Source organism: Quercus suber, unplaced genomic scaffold (assembly GCF_002906115.3).
Source record: "Quercus suber isolate HL8 unplaced genomic scaffold, Cork oak 2.0 scaffold_41, whole genome shotgun sequence".
Taxonomy (NCBI): Eukaryota; Viridiplantae; Streptophyta; class Magnoliopsida; order Fagales; family Fagaceae; genus Quercus; species Quercus suber.
The window spans coordinates 1,501,950-1,514,323 of NW_027069506.1; the positions used below are offsets into that span (position 1 = coordinate 1,501,950).

A 12,374-nucleotide genomic window follows, 5' to 3' on the forward strand; every position below is an offset into this window, starting at 1 on the left:
GGAGGTGGCGTGGGCGTTAGTGTTGGTTGTGGTTGTGAAGGGAAGGGAGGGTTGGGATGGGTTTGTGAGGGGAAGCAAGGCGAAGGGTCGTTGGGAGGCTAAGGGTTGTCGGGAGTTGAACGGTCGGCAGCTAAAGTTCATAATCGGAGGACAGAGAGCTTGAATTGGTGGTCGAGGCGAAGGGACGCAGTGAAGGTGAAGGGATGTCGAGATTGGCGAGGGAGGCAAATCGATGGGAAGGTGAACGGATGCCGAGATTGGTGAGGGAGGCAACGTTGTAGGTGAAGGAAGTCGACGAGGTGGGCAAGGAGAGTGTGAAAGGTCTTATATATAGTCAGGTCTTTAGCGACGAATTATTTTCGTAGCTAATGCATACTTTTCGTTGCAATAAGTATCAGGGTTTTAATGTTTTTAGCGATGAATGTCAATTTCATCATTAAAGAACCCAGATTTTGGTAAGATTTTTAGAGACGAAATTAATATTTTGTCGCTATTGCATACTTTTAGTGACGAATTGTGATTTTGTCACTAAAACAATGGAATGTAAGACCATGATAATTTTTAGTGATGATTATTTTTCGTCGCTACTTCTTCCTTATAGCGACAAAATGATTTTTATCACTAATACTATCCACAGCAATACCTACAGTGACGAAATATTTTCTCACTAAAAATTTCAACCTTTAGCGTTGAAATATTTTGTCGCTATAGATTAATTAAGTTTGCGCCAAAGTTTCCCATGGTGGCGCCCATTTTTCAGATCACAATAGTGATGAAAATTATTTTTCGTCACTAAATGTTATAATTTTTTCTTTTTTCATTATTAGTGACGAAATTCATATTTCGTCACTAAAGCTGTATTTTTAGTGATGAAAAATATTTCCTCACTAATTTTCGTCACTAAAAATAAATTTTGTAGCAGGGAGCTCTCTCCATATTCGTTCATTGGAAGAGAGAACTAACTTAGTCATTGGAGAGTCCTTGGTCAGTCCCCTTTTCTTTTCTTTTCAGGTCATGAAGTTGCTGTAGAAGCCCCGCCCATTCAACTCACTAATTTTTCAACATCATTAGGGGTTATTAAAAAAAAAAAAAAAACAATTTAGTTTTTCAAGTATGGCAGCTAGTTACAATAACTACTACAAGTAACAATTTACTGTAGTAGTGAGATAAAAAGAAAAAAAAGAAAAAAAAAGAAGAAGCTATAATACCATTAATGTAGGAGGTTTTTTAATATTTGAGGTACTAAAATAACTTTTTATCAATTTTAGCACCTTCGATGTGGATGCTCCTAGTTTGTATTTTATCTCATATAGATAGTTTACTTCTCCAATAAGTAAATCCTTGTTCATTGGTGTCCATAAGAAGCTAATGAGCTTTATGTTAATTGACACTTCCCAAAATCTCGATGTTTCTAATAGAGGTGTCTAATGTTTAAATCCCATCCCTCACTTAAGATGTTTATATATATATATATATATATACATACCAAAAAAAAAAAAAAAATCATTGACCCTTGTTTAGGAGTTTTAATACAGGGAATGAAAAGAGCATCCAATTATACCCTCACTTAAGATGTTTATATATATATATATATATATACATACCAAAAAAAAAAAAAAAATCATTGACCCTTGTTTAGGAGTTTTAATACAGGGAATGAAAAGAGCATCCAATTATTTGCGATTTTAAGCGAAAGGAAGTAAAATAGATAAGAAGGAATACTTGTTTCTCTCAATTCCCCAAAACCTCAAAGTTTCATTCCCTCCAAAATTGGAAAGAATATGAGGGAATGCAATTTGGTTTAAAAAAATTTCAATAAAACTCTCAAAATATTCATACATACATGCATACATACATACATACATATATATATATATATATTTAGCCATTTATTTTAAAATAGGGACATAATAATTATGTTGTTATAAATGATTGCATTCTATTCCACCTAATGTTACTCTCCAACAACATAACTTACATATATTTCTTTCATTTTAAAATATTTAAACAAAATTACTTAATCCCATTTTATTCCTTTATTTTCCCTTCCTTAGGCCATTAATATCAAATTATTTAGAATAAAATTGTGTATTTTTCATGTTTGTTAATGATTATGAGTTAAGAATCTTATAATTTAATAACATAATTTTTTTTTTTTTTTTACGAATAGAAATTCATAGAATTATTATTTGAATCCTCATCTCTCATTAGTGGAAGGACAAGGATTTATAGAACTATGAAATAAATTATCAAAAATATATATTATATGCGTTTTTTCCATGCAATCATGAATCATATTTATACATTGCCGCTAGTTTTGCGCGAGTATACAATGACGCACTCGCTATCTTTTCCCTGCTTAAAAATAGCACTAATCAAAATTTGACCAGCAAATTACTCATTCTGAAACCCACCACCAATTTTGACCGTCAAAAAAGCTTCAATCAATATCCAACGGCTCACATAAATCTTATCCAAACCCAAAACCCTCAGATTCACTCCACGTGTCCCTCTAGCACACTCGCTATCAAAAATGTTGGCCACGCACGCGCCACCCTCACTCATAAACCCACTCCAGCTCTTTCGCTCTCACTCTCTATTCTCTCGCACCATTTCGCCATTTTCAGCTACAAGATCTCTCTTCGTCCGAACGGTGGCTTCAATGGCCGGAGTGAACTCCTCGCCGGACCACGTCGTCGGAACCTGGTACTCGGTGCCGGAGCTCCGGCTCCGAAACCATCGATTCGTTGTCCCTCTCGATTACTCCCTCGAACCCCGCTCTTCTCCTAAGATCTCCGTTTTCGCTCGCGAAGTCGTTGCCGGTACTGGAAAACTTTATTTATTTCGTTAAAACAAAGCCTTAATTCTGTTATCTTTGTCATTATTGTTTGATCAATGTATTTGAATTTGAATTTATGTGGCTTACTTGTTTAATTGCTGAGAAAATAGTGGAATGTCGAAGCAAACAAGAATTGCGTGTAGAGGGGAAAAAAAAAAAATTTAGGTGACAAATCAAATGTGCATGAATTTTGAGGTTAATAGTGAGGTTGTCAATGGCTAAATCAAAGTCTAATTCGTATTATTATTATTTGATCATTGTGTTTGAATTTGAATTATAAGATTGAGAAGAAAATTTTGTGTGATTGCTCAGAAAATAGAGTAATGTAAATGCAAAAGAGAATTGCGAATAGAGAAAAAGTTCAATTATATAAATAGTTGACTAAAAAGGTTTAATTAGTTGCTCCTAAATGTTTGTACATGTATTATATAGGATTTTTGTTATTGTTGTTGGTGATGTCTTTGTTTTGTTTCAGCAATAAAATGTGCATGAAATTTTAGGTCAATTAGTGAGTTTTTCAATCAAATGTGTGTAGACCCCACATACATGGGAATGGAAGTCCATTTCTCCCGTTTTTCAAATTCTTGTTCTTGATGCGAAGCAATGTGATTTGCATTTTTCACAAAGTGCTTGCTTTATTTCTCTATCAGATGGACCATGGACCAAACCCCAAAATGTGTAGAACCACCAATTTCCACTAAGAATATTGACTACGGTAACTCTTCATAAAAGTGATAATTTGTGTTATTAGCAGGTTATTGTCTGTTGAAAGCGTGGAATTGTAGATAATGGCAATGCTAAGTATATTAGGGGCAAGTTCAATGTTGTTGCATCATTATGTGCGCAGCTTACTTATGTCTGACTTTCAGGATGAATTGATATTTTTTGAATATGCATGCAAGCAGTCACCGCGTACAAATTACACCTATGAAAAGTTTCCATTTTATTAACTAAAGTGAAATATTGTCTTTGTTTTAATTATCTTTTCCGTTTCTTGTTGAACAGTCGATATAGATATGTGATTCACAAGCAAACTGTGTTTGATGTAGACTATTGTTCTGTAAAATGATTATATAGATTATTATTAGGTTATTTCTACATGGACACTAGTTTTAAAATTCTTTTTTAATCACATATCCGTGTTGCAGTTGGGAAAGAAGATCAACTGCTGCCAAGCAAACTGTGTTTGATGTAGAATAGTTCTGTAAAATGCTTATATAGATTATTATTAGGTTATTTCTACACGGACACTAGTTTTAAAATTCTTTTTTAATCACATATCCGTGTTGCAGTTGGGAAAGAAGATCAACTGCTGCCATACCTACTATTCCTACAAGGTGGACCTGGGTTTGAGTGCCCTAGACCAACAGAAGCTAGTGGATGGATACACAAAGCTTGTGAAGAATTTCATCTCATATTGATGGATCAGGCATGGTTTCTGGATGCTTGTAGTAAAAAGCTTTTATTGATATTTGATATCCGTATCTATATATATATTTCCTTTTATCCTACTGCTGAAATTTTCTTGCAGCGAGGAACAGGGTTATCGACTCCTTTGATGGCATCATCTATGTCACAATTTAAGTCTGCAGAGGATTTGGTTGACTACTTAAAACATTTTCGAGCTGACAATATAGTAAATGATGCTGAGTTTATGCGAGTACGTCTTGTTCCTGATGCTGGACCTTGGACAATTTTGGGTCAGGTATAAAGATTACCATTTCCTTTTGTTATTTGTGAGTGAATGTGATCTTTCAGTACATAGTCATGGGCCTGCCCTCTGCTGAGGCTTCAATCTACTTACAAGTGTTAGACCATGCAAAAAACAATTTCCACAAGCAAGTTGCAAGAATTTTTTATTATTTGCATATTACACACACACACACACACACAAAGTATGATAGGGGAGCATTGCATCAAAATTGCTAGGAAGCATAGCATCAAAATTGCTAGAGCATCACCCATTTTTACATGTATTCATCATTTTTCTTTTTTATGTAAACTGTTACATAATATATAAATAATTGAATTGAAATTATTTACACTTTGCACAAATTATTAGAGTCATATGATTAAAACCATTGCAAGTATTTGAACAACCTATAACATTTCATTTATGGAAAGCACTTTTTTTTTCCTGAAGAAAAGCTTTAAGATTACAATGTCAATGCTTAATTCCTCTCGTATATGTTCTCCTCCATCTTTTGAATTGTTTAAATTATTCTAAATCCGATCAAAGCTTGTAACAATGCACTGCCGAATCAATCTTTATGGGATGCCTCCCTGTCAAAATTGATTCCATTTTACACACACCCTCACCCACACCCACATGCACTCACTCACATATGCATATATGTATGCATTAGCTTCTCTCCTTTTGTTGCATTCCTGTTGCTCTCATCTTGTGCCTTCTCACCATTTGTCCATTCCTAGCATTTAGTCATTGTTACAATTTTGCTTCTAGTTCATTGAAGCCAACTATTTATCTAAATGACAGCTTGTTCTCCTTCTTGTGTAGAGTTATGGTGGATTTTGTGCAGTAACCTATTTGAGTTTTGCACCACAAGGACTGAGACAAGTCCTTTTAACTGGTGGAACCCCTCCAATTGGAAATGGATGCACTGCAGATACTGTGTATAGAGTATGCTCTGAACAGATTATACTCCAAAATGAAAAGTACTACAAGAGGTATCCTCAAGACATTGAAATTGTTAGAGAAGTTGTTAATTATTTAACAGCGTCTGAGGGAGGTGGGGTGAGGATCTGCCACATATGATTTTGTTATTATTCCCAATGCTGAAAGCTCAAGCTGAATCTTTTGAATCCTTCCAACCCCCCTGCCCCCTCTTCTCTCTTCTATTTTGGTATAGGTGCTTCTTCCATCTGGGGGCATCTTAACCCCAAGGGGACTTCAAACTCTTGGCCTTTCTTGTTTAGGAACGTCTGCTGGTTTTGAGCGGTTACACTATATGTAAGTCACCATGAATACCAAAATAGTTATTATGATTTAAAATTTGTTATTCTTTAATTCAAGTTTATTTTTACTATGGCCTGTAGGTTTGAGGGGGTTTGGGATCCTGTACTAGTTCCGGGATCACCCAAGCAAATCAGTTACTACTTTTTGAATGCTGTAAGAGAATTACTAATTTCTTATTGATCTTGAACCTAATGTTATGTGGATCTCATTCTTAGAATTGACCTCAAGTCATTCCATTTATGCAGTTTGAAAGGTCAATAGCTTTTGATACAAACCCACTCTATGCACTTCTGCACGAGTCAATCTACTGTCAGGTAGAATTTTTATTGTCTATAATTCTACTAATCAAATCATATTTGATTGTAACTTTACAAAAAAAAAAAAAAAAAAAAAATTCTAATCTCTCTCTCTCTCTCTCAGGGTGCTTCATCAAGTTGGTCTGCTCACAGAATAAGGAGTGAAGATGAGGGAAAATTTGATGCAATCAAAGCTGCCAAAGAAGGTCACCCCGTACTTTTCATGGGAGAGGTGTGCATGGCAATAATATTTTCCTTTATAATTCACAATCAACTGTAATTTCCTTCCAGTTATTGGAGTCTGTTGGATAGAAAAATAACTGATTGGTAAATGTTAGATGTAGAATGGAAAAGATCAGCTAGTTAAGGCAAGATATTTATGAAAATGTGAACTCAACAGCTTATCAGGAAACCACGAACAAGCTTATTAAGTTATCCGATAAATGGATTTACACACCTATTTGTTTCAATATGCCAATAAAAAGGGGATCTTTTGCACATTATAATTCAGTTGTGGGGAACTTGAACCATGGTTCTCCTTATAAAGGAGTGTCATTGAGTTACAAGGCTCTTGGCAAAACTGGAGCAGTATCTTGGGTTCAAAACTTCATTGGGGCTTTGGCACCAATGTTTTGCATTCCATTCTGGGGATCTTTTCAACTTAGCTATTAGAACAGAATTTTGTTGGAATAGCTGAATTAGCTGGAAAGTGCAGAAGATTTTGGGAGTTAGTTGATATTCTCTGTTGCAAAATTAGGAGTTTTCCAATGAACTATTCAGGCATGCCTTTGCATTTGTCTTTCAAAGCATAAACAGTGTGGGATCCCATTATAAAGAAAATGGAGCGAAGATTTTCAGGTTAGAAAAAGTTATATTTGTCGAAAGGGGGAAGCTTAATGTTATTAAGAGTGTGCTGTTAAACCTTCCAACTTGCTACGTTTCTTTATTTACTTATTTCACCCCATGTGTCAAATAGATTGGAGAGGTTGCAGAGTAATTTCTTTTGGGGTGGGCCCAGGGATGGGTTTAAATTTCATTTGGTGTATTGAAACACAGTGTGCTCTCTGATCTCTCCCATTCTCTGTGAGGGGTTTGGAGATGCACAAATTAGACACCTTTAAGTAAGTGCTCTTAGGGAAATGGCTGTAGCATATCAGGAAGGAAGAAACTTGTTTGTGGAGACGGGTTATGTCATTAAAGAATGGGGTGGACTAGAGAGGTTGGACAACAAAGCAAATGTGAGGAACTCATGGCTGTAACTTTTGGAAGAGTATTATAGTGGGTGGACTAGAGAGGTTTGACATTTGGTCCTTATCTTTAAAAAAAAATAGTGGTTTGATATTTGGTCTTACTATGTTGTGTTGCGAGCTCCAAGAGATCTATTTTCCATGGATGGGAATTTGGCATGCCAAAGCCCTGAAGTGGGTTGCTTTCTTTTTGTGGACAACAACGTGGGGAAGATTTTTACTAATAATCTTCAAAGAAAGGATTTGCACTAGTAAATTGGTGCTGATTGTACAGGAGTAGCGAGGAGATGGTGGACCATTTGTTACTTCATTGTGATCTTGCTTATGGTTTGTGGAGCTATGCTTTTGTTATTTTTGGAGTTCATTGGTGATCTTGAACAAAGTGATTGATTTACTTGCTGGTTGGAGAAATTAGTTAGAAAAATGTTCTTCTGTAGTGTGGAATTTAGTTCCTTTGAGCTTGATGGAGAATCTGAAAGTGGTCATGTTGGGATTTGGGATTTGACTAACCCTGTAAGTCCCCAGTGAATTGGGTTACCCTATTAAGTGATAGCACTGAATTTCTTTCCAAATTGCTAGTAGATTTTGAATGTTTCTTGTTTTGCTTCTGCCAAATACCTCGGTTGCTCAATTTGTTTCTCAAAGGGTTGCTTTTTAGGGTCTGGGCATAAAAACCAATTAAATCTTTTGATGAATTTTTTATTGCCAAAGTGCAAATGATTTGAATTTGTGGCATTAGGCAATTGTCTTGATTGTATTTTGTACCTATAATGGAATCAGTCAATCTTCTGTATTTTTCAAATTTTAATTTGGACAATTTGAATTCAAATTTAACATTTCTTCTTATTCTTCTTTAAATCTATTCTTTCCTCAAAATTTGTTTATTGTTTATGAAATTTTCACTGAAACAATGTTTATTTTATGTCACGTGCAGCTCATGTGACAATGGCACTTTATTAATGGAGTTGGGCAGAACTATGTTGACAATAACCAACCAGTCTAAACTTGGAAGCAGCAAAATATATTTTAGCTTCAAAACTTTTTTCAATTTAAGATTTGATTGCCCTGAGGCATGCAATATTTTTGCAACTGTAGAGACTATAACTGGTTTATGGGTGGACTGACAGTAGTTTAGTAGTAGTTCTGGCCATGGCCAAATATATCGGACGTCTTTCTTTCTGCCTTTTACCCTTTTTATTTCATTCAATACTTAGTATAAAATTCTTTTACAAAAAAAAAGAATATGCTTCAAGTACAGAGTACACAAAGATAAATTGTTTGTATGATGCTTGACCCATCCTCTAACATTATGAACCACAGGGCAATGGGATTTTTTATTTTTTTAAAATTTAAATCATGTGTACCTTGTGAGCATCTGTGGAATTTTCCCTGATTCATAATATGGACATTGTAGTGCACTTAGACTTTGATCATGTTAACACTCTGTTGCATTCAATACCTAAATTGTCGGTTTTTAATATGGTTGCTACAAAGAGGCACGCTATTGTATAGGTGTTCAATGATTCGAGTCAGTAGTATGGCCTAAGAGTAGAAGCCAAATTGCTGAAGTTCACTTGGACTTGGTCTTTACCATGTGTTGCTTGTAGCGTTTGACTATGAACTGATTTCATATATTCTGGATTTGTTACTTGTGCAGATGATATTTCCATGGATGTTTGATGAGATTCATGCGCTGACAAAATTCAAAGATGCTGCTCATATATTGGCTGAGAAGCAGGATTGGCCTCCACTATATGACACTAATATGCTGAATAATAACAAGGTTTGTTACCTTTGATGTTGTAGTTAGTCAATCTTTGTGAATTGTAATTGGCTGTAAGATTTTCCAATGGAGATCTCAACTTTCCAACAGCCCAAAATGTGATTATTATATTGTTATTATTAGTAATACTAGTAGTAGTAATAGATATTTTGTTAATGAGTGAGAAAACAGGTTTTTGCATTTCACTGGGCTTTGGCTGGTGCTTTATCAAATTATTTCTTTCCATGCTGACAGGTGCCTGTTGCAGCAGCTGTTTATTATGATGATTTGTTTGTCAACTTCAAGATAGCTATGGAAACAGCTTCTCAGATTGCAGGGATTAGGCTGTGGATCACTAACGAGTATATGCATTCTGGTCTGCGTGATAGAGGAGGAAAGGTTTTCGAGCACTTGATGGGAATGTTAAATGGGAAGAAGCCTTTGTTCTGATCTTCATTATCACTCCTACATGATTACTTTTGTGCTAGTTAAATTTGCTTAAAACCTTATTTACCTCAGTAAATTAAATTAACATGTTTTAATTGTTGGAAAAAAATCATGTCTTTGAGCCAGTCTAAGAATCTTCATGCTTGAAAATGAAGCTTGTATAATTTGATTGTTGTCTCTTCAAGATATCAAATTGAAAACCATTGTATCATGTAATATGGATGGTAGATGGTATCAGAGCCATGGATGGTAGATGTATGAGTTTTATTACTAGACAGCCACTACTTGCTCCTTGGTAGCGTTGGTCAGCCTTAAATACTCATTGGCAAACCATAGAATTGCATTGGTCAGCCTATTTTGTTAGTCGACGGACAGGCGTTGTTTGGGTGGTCCCGCAATGGAGTTTCCTGAGGAGGTGGTCTCAAAAGCAAGGATACTAGTGGTTAGTAATAAGTTCTGCCAGTAATTATTAATTATTTAGAAATAGAATAAATACATTTAGTAGCTCATTATCTGTTGTTAGGTCACATTTAGGCTAGGCACACACTGATAAGAAACATGGACTATGATGATATAGATGATTATGATGAAGAATATAACATAAAAGATATAGACAATAATTGGTTAAATGGTAACATGGATAGTTATAAAACAAACTATGATTCTTATAGTGATATAGATGATTATAACTATAATAATAATACAGATTATAACTATGATAGGAACACAGAACATAATAATTGGAGTACATTAACAGAATATAAAAGTAATTGACATACTGACAGCAGAGTAATAATCACCTTTTAGAAATAGTTAATAATAAGTTAAAAGCCTTAGAATCAATTGATAAACTTGTAACATACACTAAAGTAGAAAGGAACGGTAATAGTTTAATAGGAATTATTAAATCTTAGATATCTGTCATCTCTTAAACAAAGTAGAATGCTTGTATTTAAAGCTTCTCTTGTTAATGGTTTTACAACTACCTGAACTAAGCCAATATGTAAAAAAAACATATTTTTCTTTATGTTGGTTGATTGAGTTTGTCAAAAATAATTGGATTGTTTCATATTCATTATATAAAAGTAAGTTCTTTCAACAGTTTTTTTAGTATAATCTGTCAAGAATGATATCTTAGAAAATGAAGTTTGTCGGTAATCCTGTAACTCCAAGACAGGATTTTATTTTTAAGATATTATCACAGACAGAAGTATTTATTCAAGTAAGATTTTACTAGTTTTTATTTTCATATTCCATACTCCATTTTAACTTATTTTGAATATATCTATTTCGATGTTTTATTTTCTATTATCTATTTTATAATTGTTTATGCTTCTATATTATTGCTGTGCTCTTTCCTGGGTGGTAGATGTTATCAAAGCCATGGATGGTAGATGTATGAGTTTTATTTCTTTGCAATTAAGAAGTTACTAGGAACAATTTATTACTAGACAACCACTACTTGCTCCTTGGTAGCATTGGTTAGCCTCAGATACTCGTTGGCAAACCATAGAATCGCATTGGTCAGCCCATTTTGTTAGCCAACAAACAGACGTTGTTTGGGTGGTCCCGCAATGGAGTTTCCCGAGGAGGTGGTCACGATAACAAGGACACCAGTGGTTAGTAATAAGTTCCGCTAGTAATTATTAATTGTTTAGAAATGAATGAATATGTTTTGTAGCTCATCATTTGTTGCTAGTTCTCACTTAGGTCAAGCACACACTAATAAGAACAAGGATAATGAAAGAATAGTTAATTCTAAAGAATATAGCATGGAAGATATAGACAGAAATTTGTTAGAATGGAATAAATGGAATATACCGACAGAAAAACTTGATAAAATCTACTAACAAACTTCATTTTCTAAGATATCATTATTGATAGATTATACTATAAAAAATGTTGAAAGAACTTACTCTTTATATAATGAATATGAAACAATCCAATTATTTTCAACAGACTCAATCAACCGATATAAAGAAAAATATGCATTTTTACATATTGGCTTAGTCAGGTGGCTGTAAAACCATAAACAAGAGAAGCTTTAAATATAAGTATTCTACTTTGTTTAAGAGATGACAGACATTTAAGATTTAATGATTCACTCGTAGGAATGATGGAAAAATGATGGAAACAAGTTTACATAATGGACTGATATACTTTACTTGTTATCTCAATTTTGCTTTAAGTTTATTAGATAGAAATATAATGGATGCTTTAACTTTAAATATAAAAATAGATGGGTATTATATGAAAGAAGGTTTAGAACCTTTAGCTATTGTTTATAGAATTTATTATAAATTAATGAAAACCACTCTTGACCCTCAAGCCATGATAACCTCCCCCAAAGGACATACTCTCCTTCTTCAAGCCTCAACCCCAAACAGTAGACTTCGCGTACCCCGACAGATACAATGGATAGACATAAACCTTCCTAAACGATGGCAACTAGATGCCATTGCTTCCCCACCAAAGATAGAAAACACAGAGCCCGATTTTATAGCCCAAAATACAAATGTTACAGTTATTATTTCTTTCTGCAATGATAAACAAACCAACAGACTTAGTAGATCTAATAGCTCTTCAAGGAGAAAAACCCCTATGATGTTTACCCCCAGAAGCTCCTTCTCCTCTAGAACATCTTTTTCAAATTCTAGGCCTCTACTTCCTCAAACCCTTCCCTCAGTCAAACACCTTCCTCCAATAAACACTAGAAGAACCCTAATCCCAATAGAAACAGCTTATTATCCAACAGAAGCTAGTAAAATTTTACTGGAATAAATACTTCTGTCTTTGATAATATCTT

At 34.4% G+C, this 12,374-nt stretch overlaps 1 protein-coding gene across 1 annotated transcript; it reads left to right on the forward strand.

Moving 5' to 3' along the window:
* The first annotated feature begins 2,353 nt into the window (after positions 1 to 2,353).
* LOC111983704 (uncharacterized) lies at positions 2,354 to 9,884 on the forward strand. Its single transcript, XM_024015361.2, has 10 exons — positions 2,354 to 2,822; positions 4,132 to 4,268; positions 4,371 to 4,544; positions 5,358 to 5,594; positions 5,710 to 5,810; positions 5,897 to 5,969; positions 6,062 to 6,130; positions 6,237 to 6,344; positions 9,017 to 9,142; positions 9,377 to 9,884. Exons 1-10 carry the CDS (start codon positions 2,534 to 2,536, stop codon positions 9,569 to 9,571), a joined length of 1,509 nt encoding a protein of 502 aa, XP_023871129.1. The 5' UTR covers positions 2,354 to 2,533; the 3' UTR covers positions 9,572 to 9,884.
* The last annotated feature ends 2,490 nt before the right edge of the window (positions 9,885 to 12,374 follow it).